The 27,807-nt window shown below is 35.1% G+C and overlaps 2 protein-coding genes across 3 annotated transcripts in view; both read left to right on the top strand.

The window, feature by feature from the left end:
• tubgcp2 (tubulin, gamma complex associated protein 2) overlaps window positions 1-2,495 on the top strand; it is a 20,864-nt gene extending 18,369 nt beyond the window's left edge. The window contains exons 16-18 of the mRNA XM_051124903.1: window positions 1,546-1,674; window positions 1,832-1,995; window positions 2,193-2,495. Coding sequence (XP_050980860.1) covers window positions 1,546-1,674; window positions 1,832-1,995; window positions 2,193-2,268 — 369 coding nt within the window. The 3' untranslated portion in view covers window positions 2,269-2,495. The remainder of the gene's footprint in view (window positions 1-1,545; window positions 1,675-1,831; window positions 1,996-2,192) is intronic.
• A 3,020-nt stretch (window positions 2,496-5,515) lies between these two features.
• myof (myoferlin) overlaps window positions 5,516-27,807 on the top strand; it is a 46,120-nt gene continuing 23,828 nt past the window's right edge. The window contains exons 1-17 of one of the 2 annotated variants that reach the window (XM_051124540.1): window positions 5,516-5,694; window positions 5,793-5,848; window positions 6,032-6,123; window positions 18,191-18,299; window positions 18,762-18,855; window positions 19,624-19,757; window positions 19,854-19,982; window positions 20,533-20,595; window positions 20,698-20,748; window positions 20,834-20,864; window positions 20,952-21,067; window positions 23,778-23,904; window positions 25,687-25,790; window positions 25,864-25,932; window positions 26,023-26,066; window positions 26,387-26,469; window positions 26,600-26,614. In XM_051124540.1, coding sequence (XP_050980497.1) covers window positions 5,607-5,694; window positions 5,793-5,848; window positions 6,032-6,123; window positions 18,191-18,299; window positions 18,762-18,855; window positions 19,624-19,757; window positions 19,854-19,982; window positions 20,533-20,595; window positions 20,698-20,748; window positions 20,834-20,864; window positions 20,952-21,067; window positions 23,778-23,904; window positions 25,687-25,790; window positions 25,864-25,932; window positions 26,023-26,066; window positions 26,387-26,469; window positions 26,600-26,614 — 1,405 coding nt within the window. In that variant the 5' untranslated portion in view covers window positions 5,516-5,606. The remainder of the gene's footprint in view (window positions 5,695-5,792; window positions 5,849-6,031; window positions 6,124-18,190; window positions 18,300-18,761; window positions 18,856-19,623; window positions 19,758-19,853; window positions 19,983-20,532; window positions 20,596-20,697; window positions 20,749-20,833; window positions 20,865-20,951; window positions 21,068-23,777; window positions 23,905-25,686; window positions 25,791-25,863; window positions 25,933-26,022; window positions 26,067-26,386; window positions 26,470-26,599; window positions 26,615-27,807) is intronic. The other variant, XM_051124537.1, reaches the window with a different exon arrangement.

Genomic DNA, 27,807 nt, shown 5'->3' with positions numbered 1-27,807 from the left:
TATCAATGAAGCAGATAAAAGGCCTGGAGTTGGTTTGAGGTGTGGTGCTTGCATGTGGAAGATTTTGCTGTGAACAAACAACATGCGGTCAAAGGAGCTCTCCATGCAGGTGAAAGAAGCCATCCTTAAGATGCGAAAACAGAAAAAACCCATCCGAGAAATTGCTACAATATTAGGAGTGGCAAAATCTACAGTGTGGTATATCCTGAGAAAGAAAGAAAGCACTGGTAAACTCAGCAACACAAAAAGACCTGGACGTCCACGGAAGACAACAGTGGTGGATGATCGCAGAATCATTTCCATGGTGAAGAGAAACCCCTTCACAACAGTCAACCAAGTGAACAACCCTCTCCAGGAGGTAGGCGTATCAATATCCAAGTCTACCATAAAGAGAAGACTGCATGAGAGTAAATACAGAGGGTACACTGCAAGGTGCAAGCCACTCATAAGCCCCAAGAATAGAAAGGCTAGATTGGACTTTGCTAAAAAACATCTAAAAAAGCCAGCACAGTTCTGGAAAAACATTCTTTGGACAGATGAAACCAAGATCAACCTCTACCAGAATGATGGCAAGAAAAAAGTATGGAGAAGGCGTGGAACAGCTCATGATCCAAAGTATACCACATCATCTGTAAAACACTGTGGAGGCAATGTGATGGCTTGGGCATGCATGGCTGCCAGTGGCGCTGGGACACTAGTGTTCATTGATGATGTGACACAGGACAGAAGCAGCCGAATGAATTCTGAGGTGTTCAGAGACATACTGTCTGCTCAGATCCAGCTAAATGCAGTCAAATTGATTGGGAGAAGGTTCATAATACAGATGGACAATGACCCAAAACATACAGCCAAAGCAACCTAGGACTTTATTAAAGCAAAGAAGGTGGCGTATTCTTGAATGGCCAAGTCAGTCACCTGATCTTAACCCAGTTGAGCATGCATTTCACTTGTTAAAGACTGAACTTCAGACAGAAAGGCCCACAAACAAACAGCAACTGAAAGCTGCTGCAGTAAAGACCTGGCAGAGCATTAAAAAGGAGGAAACCCAGCATCTGGTGATGTCCATGAGTTCAAGACTTCAGGCTGTCGTTGCCAGCAAAGGGTTTTCAACTAAGTATTAGAAGTGAACATTTTATTTTCAGTTATTTAATTTGTCCAATTATTTTCGAGCCCATGAAATGAAGGGACTTGTGTTTAAAAAAATGCTTTAGTTCTTCATATTTTTATGCAAACTTTTTGTTCAACCCGCTGAATTAAAGCTGAAAGTCTGCACTTCAACTGCATCTGCATTGTTTTATTTTAAATTTATTGTGGTAATGTACAAAACCAAAATTAGAAAAAAAATGTCTCTGTCCAAATATTTATGGCCCTAACTGTATTTTGTTTGAATATTTTATATTTAATACAATAAATTATTGTTTGTCTCTGGGGGTCACTAGTGCATGTTGTGAAATGCTTACATTTCTGTTATTTCATTATGAAGCTTTCCTGTTACTCGTGATACTCATGCTCATACTGAAGTGTTTATTTTTGATTATTATGCAGCGTTTCATGCATAGCATGAGGATAGACAGTGAGATGAAGCGCCTGACTCTCGAGCACGGCACTATGGAGAGCTCTTCAGCCTCGGCTGAGCGGGCAGAAGAGGCAGAGAAAAAAAGACTGGCCTCTAAAGTGAGTCACCGCCATTGAATCAGTTATTTTACAATACCAACACTACTTAAAGAGGCACTTTAAAACAGGCTGTGTAGTCAATGACACCATAATAAAAAAACACAAATAAAATATGATTCTCATTTATTTTAATCTCATCTGTTTGTCTTGATCTCAGTTTCTAGCTGAGCATGTGGATGCCCTCCAGTCTGACTCTGGGTTTGAGGCAACCATCAGCAAGTTTGACAGTAATTTCAGCACCTTATTGCTGGATCTTTTGGATAAGCTCAGCATTTACAGCACCAATGACTGTGAACACAGCATGATCAACATCATTTACAGGTGGGTTGTGATTTTCATTACATTTTCCCTCAGTGCATATATTAGTGCTTACTGATTTAACCTGGCCTGAGCGGTAACAATAGAAATGTGTAGTGCAAGCTTTTGAAATCTCTTACTTTTGAAGTGCTTATACAACCCTCATTAAAATTCAGTCTGCTCAACAGAGGTGCTATGAGTAATGAGATGTCTTTTTATAGGCTGGACTTCAATGGCTTCTACACGGAGAGATTGGAGAGAATGGCCATTGAGAGGAGCCAGAAAACTGCTTCATAGCATCATTCATTATGAAATTCAATTGTTTTTAAAGCATTCAGTATGCTGATTTGTTGTTTTTTCACCAAAATATGTAGTATTATTACATGGTGCTGTAACAAAGCACTTAGTCTTCTTTGATTTTTTTTTTTTTCCTCTTTGTTGGAAATGTATTTAATGGTCTTGTACAAATTTAATGAATTCAGCCTGACTGAAAACCCAATATAATAAAGTCAAAATGTAGCTTTGTTCACTGTTCTTTATTCTTCTTCCACTACCTTTTATTCCAGACACAACTGTATTTGCTTTTAACTTATTTTCAATGACAAGAAAAGACAAAGCCTTAATGTGCTAATAGTTTTTACATACTTTATACAAAGATCTCCACTCTGTGCTTGAATATGTCTGACAATCCACACAAAGCCAGATTTGAGCAATCAATTGGGTAACTTTTTAGAGACAATATGAAAATCTGTTTTTGCTCCACTAACAAAAACAGTTCCAAATGAAGCCAAACAAGCTCATTAACCGCTGCATGTATGGGTGTTTAATATGGAAGCCCATTTCTGCCACTGAATAAAAAATAAAGGTAATTTGCGACCTTTTTATCTCACAGTTCTGACTTTTTCTTGCAGTTGCAAGTTTACATTTTGCAATTCTGACTTTTTTTAAATGCATTGTGAGATGCAAACTTGCAATTCTGAGAAATGAAGTCAGCATTGCGTGATATAGATTTGCAATTGCGAGTTATGAAGTCAGAATTCCGAGATATAAACTCGGTAAAAACTTTTTGTCAGACTTTATTTGTCAGAATTACAACTTTTTCCAGCTTTGTTTTTTTTTAATAAATCTCGCATTTGTGACTTTTTTTCTCAGTTGTAAGTTAAGTCAGAATTGTGAGATATAAACACTTTTTCTCAGACTTGCATGATATGAACTCAAAATTGAACTTTATAAAGTGCAATTGCGAGTTTATATCTCACAATTTTGAGGAAAAAGTGAGAATTGTGAGATATAAACTCACATTTACGAGCAAAAATCTTTGTTAACTCACAATTCTAAGAAACTGGACTTTATAACGTTATATCTTGAGAAAACTCTTGACTTTTTTTTTTCTCCGAATTGTGAGATACAAACTTGCAATTCTGAGAACATATCAATCTTTTTTCCCCTCAAAAATTGGACTTTATTAGGGGCCAAGCACTGAAGGTGCGATGGCACCTATTGTATCCGTTGGCGTTCCTATTCTTCTTCTTCCGTTTCTTCAGCTCTTGAACCTGTTGAGTCTCTACTGGGTCTAAATTTGGCACACTCATAGAGGACAGTCCCAATTTTGGAGTCTCTAACTCAAACTCTCTAGCGCCACCACTTGACCAAAATTTCACTCATGTTTATGCTAATAACTTTTGAACCGTAAAGCACGGAATGAAAATTATTTTTTTCCCTGAATTCTTGGCTCATGCCAAACTGTATGGTCGAACCGTAAGGTTTAGTTTTTTTTTCTATAATATTTTGTTTGTAAAACCTTCTCGTCCTAGACGGTTTGTCTGATTTTCACCAAAATTGGCTCAGATCATCTTCAGACCATGCTGGCAAAAAGTTATAGAATTCAAGTTGATTAGTCAAATCGTTGTCGAATAACTTGCGAACGAATTCTACGAAAAGCGTGCAAAAATGAATGTGAGCCTATATCTTCACAACAGTTTGGCGTATTGAAACCAAACTCTGTGTATGTTATAACAAGCATGACCTGAGGCTACCTGCAGTGTTTTGGTGCAGTGCCACCCAGTGGTCAGGAGATATGAAAAATGGCTATTTTTGCATATAACTTCTGAATTTTGCCATTTCAGCCACTTTGGGCATTGGCCATATTGAATTTTGTCAAAAAATGCTATATTTTACGAACGCAATGACGTATCATTACGAAACTCTGTATGTGTCTTCGGCACCATGCCCTGACAGTACTTAAAAAGTTTGGTGGCAGTGCACCTTGTGGCCAAAAGTTATAAAGAAATGTACAAAAATGCTAATAACTTCTGTTTACATTAGCCTATTGTAATGAAAGTGATCTCAATTGATTCCTTGGGTCAAGCCGAGAACACTGATACCAATTATGCCAAAATTGGATAAACTTCCTGTCTGCCATTTTGATTAATGTTAAAAACCTACTTTTTCGAACCTCCTAGACCAAAAAGGTAGGGTAAAAAAACTCCATCTCATTTTCTCCAACAACTTCAGAATCGTACCTTTTGTTTGTAAACAGCGTTTGACTTACTTGCACTTCGTTAGTCTTTGCACGTTCGTTTTGTAAACACTGGGTCTGTAGTTCCGCCTATGACCTTTTGACATGATTCTGCAGTACGTAGCGTCGTGGACGCACATCCCAGAGCTAGTGCTACACAAGCCTTTGTGCTTAAAAAGTATATAAAAAACAATTACACATCGTTTCATTAGATAAGACCCTTCTTCTTCAGCTGGGATCATTTAGAGCCCTTTGACACTGCATTTAAACTACATTTTGGAAGTTAAAAATCGGGGGCACCATTGAAGTCCATTATATGGAGAAAAGTCCTGAAATGCTTTCCCTAAAAACAAATTTCTTTACGACTTAAGACAGAAAGACAAGAACATCGTGGATGACAAGGGGGTGAGTAAATTATTTGTAAATTGTTGTTCTGGAAGTGGACTTCTCCTTTAAGTGAATTATTCACTTACACAAAAAGACGCCACCTACTGGCCATATGATGTGACCTTGAGAAACAAAATCACCGCTTCTAATACAGATATTGTCAAACGCAGACAAGCGGAGTGATACAAACAGCGTCAGCTGTGAAGTGCTCGGAACTAAAGGCTTTGGTTTGAACAAGTGATGCCAACATGCCGCACAAACCTCTTAAAAAGAACACAAACTCTCTGAAGGCAGCAGGAGAATTATGTCAAATGATTACAGACAGCGTCCCTAAATCCATTACAATGTGCCAGTATATTCATTTGAACAGCACAGCTTTAATGTGAGACTATGTGATTCGCGCAAATCATCGCTAGGTGGCGCTTTTGCCCCATCACTTAAACTTTATAATGAGCTCAGTTGGTGTACTTGACTAGGCATGTAAGGAATGATCTCAAATAAAATATTAAATGAGTCGAAAGTTTTTCATATCTTATAACAAATACTGTGAGAACCACTTCCGCAAATGCAAGTGAACTGCACAGGTGGGCAGTCTGCCACATTGTGTCACTGAAGTAAGTCCACACCCTTCACAAACTCTCCCAAATGGATGAAGGCACTGCAATGAGCACTCAGTCTCACATGCACATCATTATGGAAGTGCACTAAATGAAAACCTGCTTTTTCTGTCATGTTGCGCGTGGCAGTCGAGTCTGCGGCGGGTCTGCCCAAAAAGAAACTCGGCAATCCAGACCCCATCGCATCTGTGGTGTTTAAAGGTAATAACTTTCATGTGTTTCATATTAAGTCATTAGACAGAAGAATAACGGCATCGACTACTAGTTTTGTTAATATGATGAATTTCCTATCATTTTAGACGAAAAGAAGAAAACCAAATCCGTTAGCAGTGAAGTGAACCCGGTGTGGAATGAGGTTTGTTTTTAATTTTTATACACGCTAATTAAATGCATGGATACGTATGTAAACTTTGAATGCACATACTGTTTATTCAATTAGATTATAATTAACCAAGCATATGACTTTTGAATATTAATCTTCTGCATAGGACATTTTTAAACATTTCTCTTAAGTTCTGAATGCTGTTTTCCCCTTTAGACACTTGAGTTTGATTTAAAAGGTGTTCCTCTTGATTCCTCCTCCTACATTGATGTGATTGTGAAAGACTACGAGACTATTGGCAAAGACAAGTAAGTGCTTTTCAAGTGCTCATTTGAATGATATACTCAATATGTGTAAGACAAACAGTGTGATGTTAAACTTTTGCTCCCACCCTAATCAAATACAAGTTGTGTGACTACTTCAAAGCCTATAGGACTTAAAAGTTTTGACCTCTTTTATATAAGAGGTGTTTTTTTTTTCCAAAAGTTACTTGCAAATCATTAGAATGTAGGCTGAATTCAATACACAGTTTTGCATATTTTGTTTCATTGATTCACATCTGTATTGATGCATTTTAAGGGTATAAGTAAACTATGTTAATCTTGGTTCAACACTGTAATACCTTGCAGCTCACACACCCTCATGGCCATGTTCAGACCTGCTTTACACTGCCTTTAGGGGTGGAACGGAGGAGGTGCTTGGTTCACAGTACTGGCTGAATAAATAATTGTTAGTTACTGAAATGTAGTTGTTGCATAAAGACATGAATTGCAATAAATAGTAGGGTCTTAGAGGGCTTTATCACCACGTTGGGCTATAAATGTCATGCATTTCCAGTTTTTCCAGATTTTTCTGTGAGAACAGCATTGGAGGAAATTCAATGGCAAGCACAAAGAGGCGCATAACTCCTGCTGAAATTTACATTCATGCAATTACATGCAAATTGTCTTGTTGGTGTCATGTGGCTGTTTTAGGGTTCTAAACATATAAAACCACTCCTTTATACTTCTTATGTTACAAATACTTAAGTTTAATGAATTTGTGTGATCTTTCCTGCATGGCTTGAATAGTTATAGGGCTGTATCCAGTAGTATTATATCGACATCAGCAACAAGGCGGTTTGCCATAGCGTATTTAACAGAATGTTTAGTGTGTCAGATATTATCCTTAAAGGGATAGCTCACCCAAAAATAAAAATGGTCATTTAATCACCTTCAAGTTGTTCCATACCTGTATAAGTTTCTTTCTATGTCATATGCTGCCAATTATTAATCACCATCTGTAGTTTCTGCTTTCAAACCAGGTAAAAGGAAAAGAGCTGTAAGGATCTTGCTCAACTATATCTTGGTTACTAAAGTAAAAGAAGTGTTATGTTGAATACACAGGATGAAAGCAAATATGTTGGGCTGTGACGGATCCTTATCTATTTGGAGCACTATTATTCTTTGTTTACCTGTTGCTGTGTTAAAAGAGCACTAGTTATGATGTTGTACAATAGCACATAAGTAGGTAATTAGAGTAAAACACCACAGTTATGGCTCAATTTTCCTCTATGTGTATGGGATTTAAAGTGACTCCCAATGTATTGCATGTTTACTAACTCTGAAATGGCTGGGGTAGCAATTTTCAACAAAACTCTGTTAAAACAGAAATTTGGAACAGCACCTATCTAGTAGTCTTTACAAGAACAGTAGTTTTAATTAATATTTTGATTTAGCTTTTTACATTTTTATTAGTGTTTATTTTATATTACCATTTAGGTTTAATGTATTTTTGTTTCCTCTTTTTTTATACTTTGTCTTTCAATTCAAAAACACATTTAATACAATTAAGCAAGTGAATTTTTCCTTTGAAGACGATACCTTTTTTTTTCTTCTGCTTTCTGTTCTGTGTTTGTTTTTTGTTTTTTCTTTTGTGGTAACACCCACCACCAACAGGTGTACAGATAAATAATAATGAATAATACTGTTACTTAACAATTACATACATAAACGCTTTTACATGAAAAATAGAAAAAAAAAAAAAAAAAATACAGAAAACATTCATTCATATCAAAACTCCTATTCCTAGTAAGTAACTCAATATATATTTTTTAAACATCAATTGAGAATAATGTTAAGTAATTAAATAAAACAGTAAATAAATAAATTAAAAGGGATGTAAGATTATGTAAATGGATAATTTATATAATATGCATTGTTTTATAATACATACTTTGATTTTAGAGGTGCCCATATCTTTTCAAAATGTATACTTTTACTTCTGATTTCATGTGTTATCCTTTCCATAGAGTGTACTTTAGAAACAAAATCTAACCAGTCACTTCTCCAAAAGTTTATTGATTTTAAAGCTGTAATTCTCAATTCTCTTTACGTTCTCCACAACTTCTCCAACATCCTGAAAATAAATGATTATATTTGGAAAATATTTCTGGTGTTATAAAATATCGCATATTAATTTCCAAGGATATTCCTGCAAATATAGTCCTTAAATAAATCTCCTTCTGTTATTTTATAATCTAATTCAGTTTTTCATTTTGTCTTAATATTATATAAACCCTCATCCTTAATTTTTTTTTTAAATATATTATTTATTCATTATCTAGTTTTTTGATTTTATCATAAAATGCAACAAAGGGTGAATATCATCTAATTTTTTTATTTTAATCTCATCCTTTAGGTAACTTCTTAATTGAAGATATTTGTAAAATAATTTCCTAGACAATACATATTTTTCGCTATTTTCTCAAATGTCTCCAACTCATTGTCTCCGTAAATGTGATATAAGATTTTAAGTCTTTTGCTAGGCCAAACCTTAAAACCATCATCGAAGGTATTTGGTTTAAAATCTGGATCTCTTGCTGTTTCTCTTAAACGAACCATCTCCTGATCACTAATTTTCATAACTTTGCAAAACATTTGAAAGTTTCACTTATACAATAATAACTGGTATTTACCTTTTTCTTTCTCCCACAAAATACTAATGTACTAATTGCATCAAGTGACCCAGTTTCCATACTTTTCCACTTTGATATATTATCTGCCTGTCATCCAGCTCAAAATCAGCTTAATCTGGGCTACATAATAGTGATACTTCAAATTTGGTAATGATAAAAATTTGATAACCATTTGAATGGCATTTTTTTTCATGTGTTTCTTGTAAACCCTTTAGTTTATTTTAGTTTAACTTCTCTTTTTGACTTTTTCTTTTTCAATGATGCATATGCTATTGTTTCCCCTCTCATTGCAGCTTGCCACAATATATCTGGTGTCACTTCTCTATTATTATTATTATTATTATTATTACTACAGTTATGTACTACAGTTATTGGTAAAATTTTAAGCACGTAATTTTTTAACATAAATATAGAATCTAATTTGGAATAGATATTATGAGCTTTAGAGTAATGTGTAAACTCTTTACTCAGTGGATGCTGATTTACTGATTTGTGCTTTCTTGTACTCTGAGTATCTAATTCTTCATCCATAACTAAATTGAAATCTCCTGCCATAATCATTAACAACAATAAAATATATTTTTAAAACATGTTACATTTTCACCAGGAGGGTTGTATACATTAATTAAAGTTACTTTTTGTCCTTCTAAATCTCCTCTCACTAATACATATCTTCTCTCCTTATCTATTTTACTAAATTCACTTTTAAAATTCAAATATTCCTCAACCAAATTTGCTGCTCCTCTTTTTGCTGATGTAAATGGTGATGCGAATACTTGAGTTATAGCCAACTTTCCTAGTTTTTTGTTCTAGGATTTTTGTTGTAAAATTCTGGTCGATGTATACTCTCCATCATAAGTACTCTCTTTGTCCAGACAGCCTGTAATGCTCGTTGTTTCATGTTCCATGTCAAAACTCTGACCACAATGGTTGGTTGTGATCTTTCATTGGGGATTTTCATCGATAAGTATGATGTGCTTGTACTATTGTCAAGTGTTCAGTGACACCGCAGGCCTCTTTCAGAAGCCTTTCCGCAAATCCCACAATGTCAGTTTTAACCGATAGATCCATATATTATTTTGCCAAGATTTATTTTCTAGATAATCAGTCCTTTCCTGCAGGAATTTGATTTGTTGTATAAAAAGCTTAAAGCTTGGGCTGAGAGCCGCTGTTTTTCCTCCACTTGTTGAATTTTCAAATCTCCAACAGTTCCTTTTAACTCCTTTACATCATTCCACAACTCCCTCATCTTTTGTTTAGTGTCCATGGAAAAACCTTGAAATTCTCTTCTAAATTCCATGATTTCATCTTTTAATGACTTAAGGAGTTCAGTGATTTCTTTTCCAGCCATTTCAGCTTCTTTTCTTCGGCTTTGTTTCTCTCTTTTTTATTTATTTCCATCTTTGCTCCGGATTTCAGTAGTATACTTTTATATATTTAGAGTCAGTTTTTACCACACCGATCAAACACATGGCATTCCACCGGAAGTTTGTATTTTTATTTCGGTTTTGCATTTTATTTATTTCTAGATAGTAAGTTTAGTAATTTGCCATGGCAATTTTTAATCCAGTATTTGTATTTTTTTTTTTATTTTAGCTATTTATTTTAACCTTAATTTTCAATTAACAAAAATATTTAGTTTTACTTAATGATGATAATCTTGCGTAACAGAATCCTTAAAGGAGAAGTCCACTTCCAGAACAACAATTTACAAATAATTTACCCCTTTGTCGTCCACGATGTTAATGTCTTTCTTTCTTCAGTCGTAAGGAAATTGTTTTTTGAGGAAAACATTTAAACATTTTTCTCCATATAATGGACTGATATGGTGCCCCAATTTTGAACTTCCAAAATGCAGTTTAAATGCGGCTTCAAACGATCCTAAATGTGGTTGTAAAGAAGGGTCTTATCTAGCGTAACGATTGGTTATTTTAATAAAAATAATACAATTTAAATACTTTTTAATGCCAAATGCTCATCTTGTCTTACTCTGCCTGGACTGTTTTTTTCCGGTTCATGACAGTTAGGGTATGTCGAAAAACTCCCATCTCATGTTCTCCCTCAACTTCAAAATCGCCCTATGTCGCTGTTTTTTTGTTAAGGGTGTTTGATCTTCTTTGCATGTTTACTTTGCAAAGAGTGGGTCAGTACTTCTGCAGCGATGTAGGATGATTTTGAAATGATTTTTGAAGTTGAGGGAGAAAATACGATTGGAGTTTGAGCCAGAATACACAGAGTTCAATGAGAGCAAAGCAAGACGAGCATTTGAGATTAAAAAGTATTTAAATTGTATTTTTTTAAATGAAAATAACCGATCGTTTCGCTAGCTAAGACCCTTCTTCCCGGCTGGGATCATTTACAAACACATTTGGGATCGTTTGAAGCTGCATTTAAACTGTGTTTTGGAAGTTCAAAATCAGGGGACCATATCAGTCCATTATATGGAGAAAAATGCAGAAATGTTTTCCTCAAAAACGCAATTTCTTTACGACTGAGAAAAGAAAGACATGAACATCTTGGATGACAAGGAGGTGAGTACATTATATGTGAATCTTTGTTTTGGAAGTGAACTTCTTTTTTTAAACTACAATTTTATGGGATCTTTAACTGATTTTGGGCAGTTTCCTGTCAAACATGTTCCTTGATCAAAATCTTTGTTGATCTATGGATAGGGCAGGTTTATCAAATTATAATTTCCCACTGATTTTTAGGGTTACTTAATCCACGTAGGTTAGAGCTGTCTAAGAATGTAGTCCCAGGATGTTGAGATGATGTTGACGTACTTGGGCAGCATCTTGTGGGACACATTTATTTTGCTCTTTGGAATAAAAGTAGCATTGTTACATTTCAAATCAATTTAGTTTGAGAGTCTGGCAAATGAAGAGCAGCACAACACTAATCTAGTCCGATGACTTCTTCCCGTAAGACCAGAATTGTAGTGAACAGCACATTTAGAGTTTAATTCCAATTGAAATACTTTACTTTGTGCACTAAAGTACAGGGAGGCTGAGATATGAGAATGTGTGTTTGATCAGTGCTACCGAGAGGTTAGTAAATATTATTCGTACTTGGAATCACCTCAGGTTAAGGATCTCAGAAATAACATTCCATAAAGGAAACGGAATAAGGCGTAATGTTGGAGGGTGTGGTTACCTTTGCTATGTGTTTGCTTTGGCATGTTTGTTTGAAACTTGGATCATCAGGTTTTGAATATTTGATCGGAGACTATGCTGGGAATTTTGTGCAATGCAAATGTTGTTGTTGATATTGTCATAGGATGATGTGATAATCAAGGTTTTTGGGAGGAATTTTTTATCAGATGTCTCTTTCGTTCTAGTTTGGCTTCGTTGTAATTGAACGTATCAGTGTAAATGTTGGTTTAAGAGCATGCTTTTCCTGAACTAAACTGACTTAAGTTCTTATTGTGAAATGTCAAGAAACACAAGTAGAGCAAATGAAAACCAATTGCATGAATGTTGCATATACAACAGTTTTTGTAAGCATAGAATTTAGGTGTAAAGTCTTCATAAACCCATTCTTGCATAAATTGTAAATTACAGGTTATTTCGTGCACTGGTAAAATTTGAGATTTGGGGCTTTTTAGCTTTTTGTAATGTGAAGAAAGCCTCTAAAACATACTTAAATGTTTATTTTAATGCACTTTTTCTATTTGCAGCAGTAGATTTCAATTATCGCACACATATCTAAAGGCCTGAACTGAGTCTTCATCACTTCATATCATGTTCTCATATCATTTGCCTGTTTTATACAACTTTTTCCCACTAGAAACTTCATTCGTTTTTCTGGCTGTTGACAGTATTTTCCTAACCTTATCCCTTGCCTTAACTTTTCATTGTCTCTTTATGTGAATATTTGCAAGGAATTGAACTTTTTAATTACATTTTATACACAATTTTAAGACTTTGTAAAACATTTAATGGTTTTATGAATGTTATACGTAGACATTTGCGGTGTTGGTTTCATGAATCTGGCCCAGCATGCTCTGGTCTAATGTTTGTGGACGCACCCTTGTCATTATTGTGAAATGATACCACACCAGCCCGCTAATCAAATGTGCACAGCTAGCATGTCAATGTTTTCAGAAAGTATGTCTCATTGTTTGTGGCGTTAGAATTGGTAATCGGCAAACATTTTGTGTATACAGGGCAATGCTCTGACAGATAATGGTCTTTGAGGGTGTTCCTAGATGCTGACCTTTTAAGTGTCCCATTCACAGTATTAATCTGCATAGCATTATTTACTTTTGGAGGAGATCTCTCTTGTGACCTTACAGAGTTAGAGCACACAAAGATCTTTTCTCCCATAAAAGCATTTACGCATTGTGTTGTTTGGAGACATTTAATTCTCTTTTAGCCAAGTCGACACATTAACCATAGGTTCTTTTGCAGCTTGTGTGAACCTAGATACAAATAGATTACAGTATCTTCCGCATACATTTGTATATTAACTAAATGCCGGGACATGCAAATTGATCGTATGTGTATATATAGAGCAAAAGAACAGTGGACCCAAAATAGATCCTTGAGGAACACCAGTAGATGTACCTGGATCAATTGACTACTGATTTTGTACTGAACACACTGAAGCCGATCTGAAGATATGATTCTATCCTATTGAGTATATGTAAATAGAAATTAAAACTAGATAACTTAGACATAAGGATTCTGTGATTAACAGTGTCACCTTTACCTAAAAGAGTTTTAATATTTTCTATCCACCTTATTCTTTTACGCAGAAGTAAGAGGTAAGGCTTCTGATTTATTATCTGCTATAGGGAAATAAGGAGAAGAATAACAACGTGCAGTGCACGGTAAAACTGTTTGCACTACAAACCAGTGTGCTCATAATAAAGATAATACATTAAAATAATATGGTAAGACATACCAATCTGCAATATCAAGCAGCAAAATGAGCTGTTTCGTACAGCTGAAAATAGCTGCCTGACCCATAAAATTTACAAAATCCACTCTTACCGGGAAGAAAAAGGTGGATAAAAGAACAATTTGCAGTCTCCAAATAGAACACTTACTAAATAAAATTAAATAAAAAATTTATTTGTTAACCTGCATGTCATAACCAAAGTGGAAACAATACTATTTTAGCAACATTTAAAAGATGATAAAGAGGATTTAGGAAGAATTGGTACATTTGGAATGCTTTATTGCTATTGTGTGAATAATATGTAATCATGTAACCAATAAAAAACTGTTGTGTAACTGTAATTTGATTTGATGATAATTTAATTTAATCTAATTTTGGAATCTTATTACGTAATCCGAATTACATGTAATAAATTACTGCCCAGCTTTGCTGATGGATGATTGACAATATAACCAGGAACATGAATTCTGAAAATAATACAGTGTATTTTTCCCTGACTGTTTGTTAAATGCAAATAAAAAATTCACACTGCAGCATTTGAAACATTTGGTGACCGATACAGTGCTGCTTGAAAGTTTGTGAACCCTTTTGAATTTTCTGTATTTCTGCATAAATATAACGCAAAACATTATCAGATTTAAGTCCTTAAAGTTGACAAAGAGAATCCAATCAAACAAACGAGACAAAAATATATACTTTGTCATTTAGTTATTGAGGAAAATGATCCAGTGTTAAATATTTGCAAGGTGCAAAAGTATGTGAATCTTTGCTTTCAGTATCCTTTGTGACCCCTTTTTGAAGCAATAACTGCAGGTAACGTTTTTTGTCCTGCATCAGTCCTGCACAATGACTTGTAGGAGTTTAAGCCCGTTCTTTAGTACAGAAACACTTGAACCCTGTGATGTTGGTGGGTTTCCTCCTAAGAACTGCTTGCTTCAGGTCCTTCCACAACATTTTAATTGGATTAGGGTCCGGACTTTGACTTGGCCGTTCCAAAACATTACCCTTGTTCTTGTTTAACCATTTTTTTTTATAGAATGACTTTTGCACTCGGGGTCGTTGTCTTGCTGCGTTACCCACTTTCTCTTTAGATTTTAGTTCATGGACAGATGTCTGCACACTTTCTCATTTAGAATTTGCTGGTATAATTCAAATTTTATTGTACCATCAATAAGTCATCAGATGGGATAAGGTTCTTCTTATGCTGGAATGCAGTGTTGTTGTTTTGTTTTTGTTTTTTCTCCAAACATAAAACTTTTTATTTAAACCAAAAATTATATTTTGGTCTCATCCATCCACAAAACATTTCTCCAATAGCCTTCTGACTTCACATGATCTTTATCAAACCGCAGACAGGCAGCAGTGTTTTTTGGAGAGTTGTGGCTTTCATCTTGCAACCCTGCCATGTACACCATGGTTGTTCATTGTTCTCCTGATGATGGACTCATGAACTTCAACAATAACCAATGTGAGAAAGGCCTTTAGTTGCTTAGAAGTTACCCTGGGGTTCTTTGCAACCTCAGAAACTATTATGCATCTTGCTTTGGAGTGATCTTTGTTGGTCGACCACTTCTGGGGAGGGTAACTGTGGTCTACAATTTCCTCCATTTGTACACAGTCTTTCTATTTACTTTTGGAGGAGATCTCTCTTGTGACCTTACACAGTTAGAGCACACAAAGATCTTTTCTCCCATAAAAGCATTTACGCAGTGTGTTGTTTGGAGACATTTAATTCTCTTTTAGCCAAGTCGACACATTAACCATAGGTTCTTTTGCAGCTTGTGTGAACCTAGATACAAATAGATTACAGTATCTTCCGCATACATTTGTATATTAACTAAATGCCGGGACATGCAAATTGATCGTATGTGTATATATAGAGCAAAAGAACAGTGGACCCAAAATAGATCCTTGAGGAACACCAGTAGATGTACCTGGATCAATTGACTACTGATTTTGTACTGAACACACTGAAGCCGATCTGAAGATATGATTCTATCCTATTGAGTATATGTAAATAGAAATTAAAACTAGATAACTTAGACATAAGGATTCTGTGATTAACAGTGTCACCTTTACCTAAAAGAGTTTTAATATTTCCTATCCACCTTATTCTTTTATGCAGAAGCAAGAGGTGAGGCTTCTGATTTATTATCTGCTATAGGGAAATAAGGAGAAGAATAACAACGTGCAGTGCACGGTAAAACTGTTTGCACTACAAACCAGTGTGCTCATAATAAAGATAATGCATTAAAATAATATGGTAAGACATACCAATCTGCAATATCAAGCAGCAAAATGAGCTGTTTCGTACAGCTGAAATTAGCTGCCTGACCCATAAAATTTACAAAATCCACTCTTACCGGGAAGAAAAAGGTGGATAAAAGAACAATTTGCAGTCTCCAAATAGAACACTTACTAAATAAAATTAAATAAAAAATTTATTTGTTAACTTGCATGTCATAACCAAAGTGGAAACAATACTATTTTAGCAACATTTAAAAGATGATAAAGAGGATTTAGGAAGAATTGGTACATTTGGAATGCTTTATTGCTATTGTGTGAATAATATGTAATCATGTAACCAATAAAAAAACTGTTGTGTAACTGTAATTTGATTTGATGATAATTTAATTTAATCTAATTTTGGAATCTTATTACATAATCCGAATTACATGTAATAAATTACTGCCCAGCTTTGCTGATGGATGATTGACAATATAACCAGGAACATGAATTCTGAAAATAATACAGTGTATTTTTCCCTGACTGTTTGTTAAATGCAAATAAAAAATTCACACTGCAGCATTTGAAACATTTGGTGACCGATACAGTGCTGCTTGAAAGTTTGTGAACCCTTTTGAATTTTCTGTATTTCTGCATAAATATAACGCAAAACATTATCAGATTTAAGTCCTTAAAGTTGACAAAGAGAATCCAATCAAACAAACAAGACAAAAATATATACTTTGTCATTTAGTTATTGAGGAAAATGATCCAGTGTTAAATATTTGCAAGGTGCAAAAGTATGTGAATCTTTGCTTTCAGTATCCTTTGTGACCCCTTTTTGAAGCAATAACTGCAGGTAACGTTTTTTGTAACTGCTGATCAGTCCTGCACAATGACTTGTAGGAGTTTAAGCCCGTTCTTTAGTACAGAAACACTTGAACCCTGTGATGTTGGTGGGTTTCCTCCTAAGAACTGCTTGCTTCAGGTCCTTCCACAACATTTTAATTGGATTAGGGTCCGGACTTTGACTCGGCCGTTCCAAAACATTACCCTTGTTCTTGTTTAACCATTTTTTTTTATAGAATGACTTTTGCACTCGGGGTCGTTGTCTTACTGCGTTACCCACTTTCTCTTTAGATTTTAGTTCATGGACAGATGTCCACACACTCTCTCATTTAGAATTTGCTGGTATAATTCAAATTTTATTGTACCATCAATAAGTCATCAGATGGGATAAGGTTCTTCTTATGCTGGAATGCAGTGTTTTTTTTTTTTTTGTTTTTTTTTTTCTCCAAACATAAAACTTTTTATTTAAACCAAAAATTATATTTTGGTCTCATCCATCCACAAAACATTTCTCCAATAGCCTTCTGACTTCACATGATCTTTATCAAACCGCAGACAGGTAGCAGTGTTTTTTGGAGAGTTGTGGCTTTCATCTTGCAGCCCTGCCATGTACACCATGGTTGTTCATTGTTCTCCTGATGATGGACTCATGAACTTCAACAATAACCAATGTGAGAAAGGCCTTTAGTTGCTTAGAAGTTATCCTGGGGTTCTTTGCAACCTCAGAAACTATTATGCATCTTGCTTTGGAGTGATCTTTTTTGGTCGTCCACTTCTGGGGAGGGTAACTGTGGTCTACAATTTCCTCCATTTGTACACAGTCTTTCTGACTGTGGATTTGTGAAGTCCAAACTCTTTAGAGATGGTTTTATAACCTTTTCCAGTCTGATGGGAAACAACAACTCTTTTTCTGAGGTCCTCAGAAATCTCCTTTGTTTGTGCCATGATTCACTTTCACAAACATGATCAGACTTTAATAGATCCCTGTTTTTGAAATAAAACAGGGCATAAACTGACACCTAATTGTCATCCTATAAACTGAATACACTTCTAAAAAGATAGACCCTAATTTCACCTTCAAAATAACTGCTAATCCTAGAGATTCACATACTTTTGCGACTCACAAATATTTAATGCTGAGTAATTTTTCATAATAAATAAATGACAAAGTATATATTTTCATCTCAGTTGTTTAGTTGGGTTCTCTTTGTCGATTTTCAAAACTTGTGTGAAAATCTGATGAGCTTTTTGGTCACATTCATGCAGAAATATTGAAAATTCTAAAGGGTTCACAAACTTTCAAGCAGCACTGTATGATGTGATATAGAAACATGGTGCATCAGTTAACCTGCTTGATTTTTCACAGGCCTTTGTTTTGATTATGTACGTATATATGTGTATATGTATACTGTATATATGTATTTTTTTTTTTTTTTTTTTAGGTTAATTGGTTCTGCAAATGTCTCTTTAAAAGACCTTGCCAGCAGCCAGGTTAAGTCTCTCCCAGTGAAAAACTTGGCTTTAGTGGATGAAAATGGCAAGAACATAGGAGTAAGTGTTTTTTATTTTTATCTCAAATGACACGCAGTATATTTTAATGTATATTGTTATATATTTTATTATAAGCAGGTACTCAAGAAATTTGCACTTGTATAACTAATTCACACAAAATTAAAATCTTTTGCCTGCTCTTTTATTAAATACTTTGTCCAATTAGTTAATACGTTAATCTACCAAGAAGTAATTTTGCTTGATTTTGTTTCATTGAAAACAGTTGATACCATTTAGTGTACAGCAGACAGGCTTAATTAACTTAATTGAGTCTTAATTTAGTCATCACATAAATTTGAGAGGCGTGTTTGCATAGTCAGCAAAAATAAATATCTGATGTAGTTTGGTAATGAGCATTGTACTGATAGCATCTCTGTCAATATTTCCATATTCAAGGCACTTTCAGTATTTATGTAGTCTGTTTGACATTATTATGGGATAATTAGCTGCATCCTTTTGTAGGCAACCATCACCATGACGATTGGCTACGAGCCACCTGCCGGTGCTGTGACAAACCCACAGGATCAACAAGATGGCAGCATGGGTGGAAACACAGGTTAGCTGAGTGTGGTTTTTCTGTTTGCTAAAACAGTTAAGTACATAATTTTCAGGATTCTTTGAATGGAAAGATCCAAAGATCAGCAGTTATCTGAAATAAAAAGCTTTTGTAACATTATACACTATACCATTTAAAGGTCAGTATTTATTTTTTTTTTATAGAAATTAATACTTTTTTTTTTTAGCAAGGATGCTTTAAATTGATCAAGAGGGATAATAAAGACATTTATAATGTTAGAAAAGATTTCTGTTTCAGATAGATGCTGTTGTTCTGACCTTTCTATTAATAAAAAAAAAATTTGAAAAAAATCTACTCAGCAGTTTTCATCATCATCATCATCATAATAATAATAATAATAATATTTTTTTTGTGCAGCAAATCAGAATGTTAGAATGAGTGAAGTAATGATGCTAAAAAATCAGCTTTAAAATCACAGGAATAAATTACATGTTAAAATATATTTTTATATTTTAAATAGTAAAAATATATCAAAATTGTACCGTTTTTGCTGTTCTTTGGCTCAAATAAATGCAGGCCTTGTGAGCAAAAGAGACTTTTTTTAAAAAACATTAAAAATCTTACTGTTCAAAAACTTTCGACTGGTAGTGTACTGTATGGTTAGAGGTCAATTTTAAGAAACTGTTAAGATTATTTTGCAAAAAGATTTTGGCTTTAATTGCATTTTTGCCATATTGGATATGTCTGACTAACCCGTGATGTTCTGCATTATGTATTACTTTTTCAATGTGGATGTGCACTGATCAGCTGGGGGTGAAGAGGGAGATGCCACTGATGGTGGGGGACAGGGCGGTGTCACATCTCCTGGTGAGCCCGGCCAAAAACTTCGGTCAAGGACCAGAATACGTCATACTTTGCCTAATAAACCACAGGACTTTCAGGTACAGGATTGTCCTGTAGTCATCAAATACAATGACATTTAAATTTTTAAATGCTGACTGAATATTAATCATTTAAAAATGCTGTTTCTGTCAAAGGTTCGTGTGCGGGTAATTGAGGGGCGTCAGTTACCTGGAAATAACATCAGACCTGTGGTCAAAGTGCATGTGTGTGGAGAGACACACAGGACTAGGATCAGAAAAGGAAATAACCCGTACTTTGATGAGGTATACAATTGATGGTTTAATTTTTCATTTTTTTCATTTATTGGATATTTACTCTTGAAAGGAATAGTTCATCATTCTATAGATCCAATGTTCTGTTATCATGCACTCAACCTCGCTTTTCTGTAGTACAAATGTTTATAGTGAGCCTGTAAAAACTTTGAAAAAACAAACAAAAAAAAAAAAAAAACGTATAAGTGGTCCACACAATTAATAAGCTATATTGCAGTAATATAGCTTTTTATGCAAAAATAAATTTACATTTTTGTGATTTTTATATTCTCTGCTGATCTTCACTGCAAAGAAAAAATTAAATGAAATTTCACTTTTTGGTGAACTACTTCACCCAAAAAAGAAAATTCTGTCATTTACTCACCCTTAAGTTGCTCCAAACCTGTGTGAGATTTTTTGAAGAATGTGGGTACACAAAAAAGTGAAATTTCGACTTGAACTATCCCTTTTTTATACTTTTATACCTTATGCCTGATTATTTGAAAATTCTTTATTTCCTGAAATCAGCGTCACTGAATGTTATATATATCATTCTTTACAGATATTCTTTTTTAATGTCAACATGTTGCCCTCTGAACTGTTTGATGAGGTTGTAAGCTTCAGGGTAAGAAAGAAGCTATTGCTATTTACCAGTTTTTTCATGTTTAAATTATCGTATATGAGTTACCAATTTTTTTTTTTTTTTTTTTTTTTTCCCTTTCTGCAGGTGTATAACTCCAATTCTTTCAGAGCAGACTGTCTAATGGGTGAATTCAAGGTAATTCAGTACAATCCAAAGTGTAGGTTTTTTTGCACACCCACAGTGCAATTCTAACTTATGAATACATTTTTTCTTTTTGTAGCTCGATATTGGTTACATCTATGATGAAGCAGGTAATTTTCTGTTTATTTCACAAAATATTCATTACATTTATATGTAGTTGAAATGATAAAAAAAAATAATAATAAATTCCACCATAGCTCACTGTATTATGAAGAAATGGATCCTCCTGAATGACCCAGATGACTCGAGCTCAGGAGCGAAGGGTTATCTCAAAGTCAGCATGTTTGTGCTGGGAGCGGGTGATGAACCACCGGTACGTGTAACATCTTTACACTATAGATTAACAAATGCGGTATTTGTAATTGATTGTGTTTTTTCCAATGAAATGTGTTTTAAAGGAGAAGTTCAGTTCCAGAATGAAAATTTCCTGATAATTCCTGATTATAATGTCATTCAAGATTCAGTTGAAAAGAAATGATGTTTTTTTTTTTTTTTTTTTGAGGATTTTTTTTCTCCATATAGTGGACTTCTATGCAGTTTCAGTGCAGCTTCAAAGTGCCCTACACAATCTCAGCTGAGGAACAAGGGGCTGTTCACATATCGCGCCTAAAAACGTGTGGAAAACGCTAGGTGCGCCGATTTTTCCAAAGCGCTCTGTAGCTTGCGCTCCCATGGCGTCTGCCGTTGCTATGCAACCATGACCTGTACTCTCAATGAAGACGTGGAAGTTTCATCAAAGTACAAACGGATTTCCAGCACTAAAAATCACTTGCTGTAGCTCTGGTACTAAATTTATTTAAAAATGTACAGCTATGATTAGTTGTTTCTCCATCTTGGCTGAGCTTTCAATGTTGTTACTGGAAAGGATGAAGCTAATTGGTTGAATCTTGTTACATGACCCGCGGTTCGCTTGCGGCATTCTGAAAAGTTGAGTTGTTTTCAACTCGATGCGGCGCGGACGCACCTGAAAAAAGCGAGCATGTCACACCGTGTCCGCGTCGTTTCCGTTATGAGCACGGCTGCCGCGCGTCTACATTTGAAATAACGAACTTGAGCGCACAAAAGACGCGATATGTGAACGGCCCCTAAGGGTCTTACCTAGCGAAACAGTCAGTCATTTTCTTAAATAAAAATGTATATGCTTTTTAACCACAAATGCTCATCTTGCACTAGCTCCGCAAAGCGCATGCGTGTCTTTACGCATTGCATAATCAGGTTTAAAAAGTCACTTGAGATTTGTTCTTCGTATACTTCGTGTACATCATTTTACCCTTTTGTGTAAAGGCGTTTGCCTTTCTTTGCATGTTTATTTTGTAAACACTGGGTCGGTTCTTCCACCTACATCACGTGTGTGTGATTACAGAATGTGTGATGTTGAGCTAGTGCAATACGAGCATTTGCGGTTAAAAAGTGTGATGTGATGCGATCTGGGAAAACCTGTGGGATGTCGCGCTGGGACGTTTTCAGGAAATTCGAAAAACAGGTCGAATGTCACTTTTTTTTGTCAAAATTAGGTTTTCATTAAATTACTATTCTATAACATCTTGTCTGTCATCTCTAAAAAATATCTTGGCGAAATTCACTTGTGTAGTGCAGAAAAATAGCCGTTTATTTCAGCAAGCAGAAATGTGTCTTTCTCTTATGTTAAGAACGCGCTGCTGAGGTGCTTTCCCTTAACACCACAAAAATAGTTAACCTATTAAAATAAACCACTTAACATATTTTGAAAAGGCTTATCAATTCACATCCTTCGCCAGTCCTGTGTAAACTACGGCACGCAAAGTTATTTATTTAATATTGTGAGATGGCGGAGCGCAACAACGCAGATCTTACTTGTCTCAGTCTGCTCAATCTTAGTGATATCAGTGCCCTAAACGATGTTATAACAGACTATTTCACATCCAGAGATGAAGGATCAGATGAAGAAGTTACTAAAGTGTAGGAGTCTGATGACAGTCTGTTTTAAGCACAGTGCATGAACAGTTGCGCTATGCTCGCTTTTACTACAGGGTAGGCTGCATTATTCGTGCTATCTAAACATAAAATAGATGATCAAAAGTTCAGAGACTATGCACATGATAAACAACGGAAAACGGACGTTAGTTTGTTTGTGTAATGATGCAGTTTAGCGCTCCTGACTTGACAGACAGCCCTCGTTAAACCCGTAAAGTGAAAGTGAATGCCGTCTCACTTTAAAGCCGTTTTTCTCAAAATTTCGTTCCTGAAAATCATCCCTATCAGCCAACTTAAGACAGCCATAACTTTGGTTACGTTCAAGCTATATGGAAAGGGCTTGAAACCAGCTTTCATATGGTATCAAAACCTAAAAAAGGTAAAATTTCACCATGTGTTGGGTTTTCCTAGATTGCATCACATATTAATTTGTATTTTTTTTTTAAGAAAATGACCAATCATTTCGCTAGATAAGACACTTATTCCTCAGCTGGGATCATGTAGAGCCCTTTGAATCTGCACTGAAACTGTCGTTTTTGACCTTCAACCTGTTGATCCCTATTGTAGTCCACTATATGAAGAAAAATCTTGGAATGTTTTCCTTAAAAACCTTATTTTTTTGACCAAAGAAAGAAAGATATGAACTTCTTGGATGACATGGGGGTGAGTAAATTAACAGGAAGTTTTAATTCTGTAGATCAACTTATTTTTGATATGCAATAGCATGCACTTAAAATACTTTTTAAACAAACCAAAAAAGAACAACCCTGCTGTCTACCTGTCATTCATTTTAAAACAAAAAAAAACACAAAAATGTATGAGCTTGTCGGCGCCAATAGCCTCATGGTTAGTGCGCCGTTGCTCTGCGTGCGTCCCGAGTTCGAATCCCGGCTCGTGGACCTTTCCTGATCCCACCCCCTTTTCTCTGTTACTTCGCTTCCTCTCCATCTACACTGTCCTATCTAAATAAAGGCATAAAAACACCAAAAATAAATCTTAAAAAAAAAAAAATAAGCTCATGCTATACAAACTGTATTAACGGGTCTCATTGTTTAATGTGTATTTGACAGGTGGAAAAGAAGGAGCAGGACAATGATAAAGATGATGTGGAGAGTAACCTGCTGTTGCCCGCTGGCGTCGCTCTCCGATGGGTTATGCTTCAACTCAAAGTGTTTCGGGCTGAGGACGTCCCCCAGAGTATTACAGTTATTCCGTACTCATTCATTTTCTAAAGCAGCACAGTAGACAGTCTTTTTAGGTTGATATAATTTGGTTTTTAGCTGACGTGAAACTATTCCCTGCCATTAAATGTTGAGTCACTATGGTTGTTAACACTCCCCAGCTGAGAGACATGGCCGCTTGCACAAATTTCCCTGATTCTCAAATGTCTATGTAAATTAAGCTAATGAATGAAAAGATCAGAAGGACACTGTTCATGACCATTTTGATCACACTGAATGTTTTATGGTTAAAAATGATCAGGCAAGACACTGTTTAATGTTGCTCAACTGCCAGATGTACTTGAAAATATTTAATTTGAAGTTTAAACCTGGTGATCCATTATGTAGGCGAGTTTAGAGAGATGTAAATTTAGCATTGCATCATTTGATCACCAGTGGATCTTCTGCAGTGAATGGGTGTCGCAAGAATGAGAGTCTAAAGAGCTGATAAAACCACAGTAATCCACAAGTAATCCACACAACTCCAGTCCATCAGTTATTGTCTTGTGAAATGAAAACCTGCATGTTTGTAAGAAACATATATCAGATGTTTTAGAAGATTTAAAGATGTTTTAGCTTTGCTTTAGGGTAACATAGTTGGACTTCAAAAGTTTACATACACCTTGCAGAATCTGCAAACTGTTAAATTATTTTGGTAAATTATTTTACCAAAATAAGAGGGATCATACAAAATGCATGTTATTTATTTAGTACTGACCTGAATAAGATATTTCACATAAAAGACGTTTACATCTAGTCCACAAGAGAAAATAATAGTTCAAAAGTTTATATACACCTGATTCTTAATACTTTATTACCTGAATGATCCACAACTGTTTTGTTTTGTTTTCTTGTTTGGTGATAGTTGTTTATGAGTCCCTTGTTTGTCCTGAACAGTTAAACTGCTGTTCTTCAGAAAAATTCTTCAGTTCCCACAGATTCTTTATGAACCCTTTCCAGCAATGACTGTATGATTTTGAGATCCATCTTTTTACACTGAGGACAACCAAGGGACTCATATGCAACTATTACAGAAGAACCAGGGGTGTAAACTTTTGAACAAAATGAGGATGTGTACATTTTTCTTATTTTGCATAAATGCCATTTTTTTTCCATTTAATACTGCCCTTCAGAAACTACAGAAGATACACGTTTCCCAGAAGACAAAATAAGTTAAATTTACCCTGGTCTTCAGTTTTCAAAAGTTTTCACCCCCTGGCTCTTAATGCATTGTTTTTCCTCAGTGAGCATTTGAACCTTCCGTAATAGTTGCATATGAGTCCTTCAGTTGTCCTCAGTGTGAAAAGATGGATCTCAAAATCATATAGTCATTGTTGGGAAAGGGTCCAAATACACAAAAATGCTGAAAAACCAAAAAAATAGTTTTTTTCTAAAGAACAGTGGGCAGTTTAACTGTTCAGGGCAAAGAAGGGACTCATGAATAACTATCACTAAACAAAAAAACACAGCTGTTGATCATTCAGTTAAGATCACAGTATGTAAACTTTTGAACTGGGACTTTTTTAATAAATTCAACTATTATTTTCTCTTGTGGACTATATGTAAGTGTCTTATATGTGAAATATCTTATTCAGGTCAATACTAAATAAAAAATAACATGCATTTTGTATGATCCCTCCGATTTTGGTAAAGTAATTAACATTTTGCAAATTCTGCAAGGTGTATGTAAACTTTTTACTTCAACTGTTTGAGTCCTTTAAGTGACAAAAGTTGTAACATTGAAGTGTTTGTTTTTTAGTGGATGATTCCATCACCCAATCTTTAAAAGAGGCATTTGGGGGTCACGAAAACAAGAAAAATCTTGTGGATCCATTTGTTGAGGCCTGGTTTGCTGGCAAAAAGGTACAGCCCACCCAAACACATACACACTTATTGTTTCTGCTTTTTGTTTTAACTACAATTACATGTCTTTCAGCTCTGTACACAAATCATTGAGAAAAACGCAAACCCAGAGTGGAACCAACAGCTCAATCTACAAGTCAAGGTAATTTGCTGAATTGGGAAAGATATGTTTATGCACTTTATAAATGTGTTCGTCCTTTGAAGTTTCCCATTGCTGTCACTTGTTTTACAGTTCCCGTCCATGTGTGAAAGAATCAAGCTGACTGTATTTGACTGGTGAGCATCTAAGCATAGTGGTAAGGGTTGGGTGGCCACAGAGAATATGAACTTTTGAAATCCGCATTGAGAGAATTCCCTGTGTCATTAGTCATGGAATATGAGCTGGGAGTTAAAGTTTGGTCAGTGTTTTGTGCTGGGAGTACACAGGCAGGCAGTATGAGTCATAGCAGTGCTGTTCCACCCTCTCCCACAATGCATTCCTCCCTATAAACCAGACTACAGCAGCTCAGGGAACAGTGGAAAAACTGAGACGGCCCCTAGCTGGACTGATTTTGTGACACACTGGAACATTTAAGCTGACTCCCCCTCTTTCTCAGGGATCGCCTCAGTAGGAATGATGCCATAGGCACTACGTATCTGGATTTGACCAAAATAGCATCCTCTGGTGGTGAAGTTGAAGGTATAAAATACAGCATACACAAATAATTTTCATGTCAAAATTTTATTTTTTAAATGCAGGGGTCATGTCCTGATCTTTTGAGATTGTACCATGAAACTCAAAGCATTTTTATTTGTTTTCTTTGCAATAGAGGATCATCTAGGAGGTGAGTTTTCAGCAGATAAAGATATCTGCACTGATTCCAGATCTGCAATCCCTTGTGTCCAAACACACAATATAGAATAGAAAAAACAATTAACATGCAATCTTAACACAATTTTAAACATGCAATTTTAAGTTTTAATCTTTATTCATATTGGTCTGAAGGGATGTGGTACCCAAGTGTTTGCAGTTACTTTGCACTTATTATAAATGCTTGCGCACACTTTTCGAACTAGCATAAGCACAGAGCACTTATGCTATTTTTGGCATGTTATGCATCATGTTGTACACAAAGAAATGAAATAATGCAATTCACAATAACTTTAATCACCTGAAAAATTGGCATGGGTTAAGTTAGCATCTCGCTAACATTACTGGTCAAATGTTTGGAATAATTACCATTTTTTTATGTTTTTGGAAGCAGTCTCTTATGCTTTTTCAACATTCATAATAATAAAAAAAATCTTCTTCAGCACCAAATCAGCATATTAGATTGATTTCTGAAGTATCATGTGACACTGAAGACTGGAGTAATGATGTTGAAAATGTGTTGTTGCAGTCAAGGGAATAAATTAAGTGTAAAATATATTAAAATAGAAACCAGTTGTTTTAAATTGTAAAAATATTTCACTATATTGTGTGTTTTATATATATATATATATATATATATATATATATATATATATATATATATATATATATATATGACAAATTAAATGTAGTCTTGGTGAGCATAAGAAACCTATTTTAAAAACGTAAAAAATGTGGGGTTTTTTGTTTGTTTTTTTGATTGGTAGACAGGGTTCGTACACGGTGCTTGAATCTGAGTTTTTGAAATTTTATTTGTATACACTGGAACTTCTCCGATTGACTCAAACTTGTGACTTCAATCATTCATTTCAAGCAATTCACCAGTAAAAAAAAAAGAGCCAATAATTTTTTTAATTTAGACATTGCTTGAAACAGCTTTAAAAAGCATGTAGTGATGGGTGAAACTTGAGATTTTCGAAACTCTGAATCAGTTAAACCATTGCGCCGCAAAGTGATTCACCATTTCAAAGCCCTTGATTCAAATCAGGACTTCAGATCACGTATCCTGAATCATTGATTTAGATCAGGACTTCGGAGTGGGTTCGCGAATCATTTGATTTAGAATGGAACTTTGCATATTGTGAATCATTTGATTCAGATCAGGAC

This window comes from Labeo rohita, chromosome 12 (genome assembly GCF_022985175.1).
Source record: "Labeo rohita strain BAU-BD-2019 chromosome 12, IGBB_LRoh.1.0, whole genome shotgun sequence".
Lineage (NCBI taxonomy): Eukaryota > Metazoa > Chordata > Actinopteri > Cypriniformes > Cyprinidae > Labeo > Labeo rohita.
Note: the sequence above shows the minus strand (reverse complement) of the source record. Positions and strands in the feature narration are given on the sequence as shown.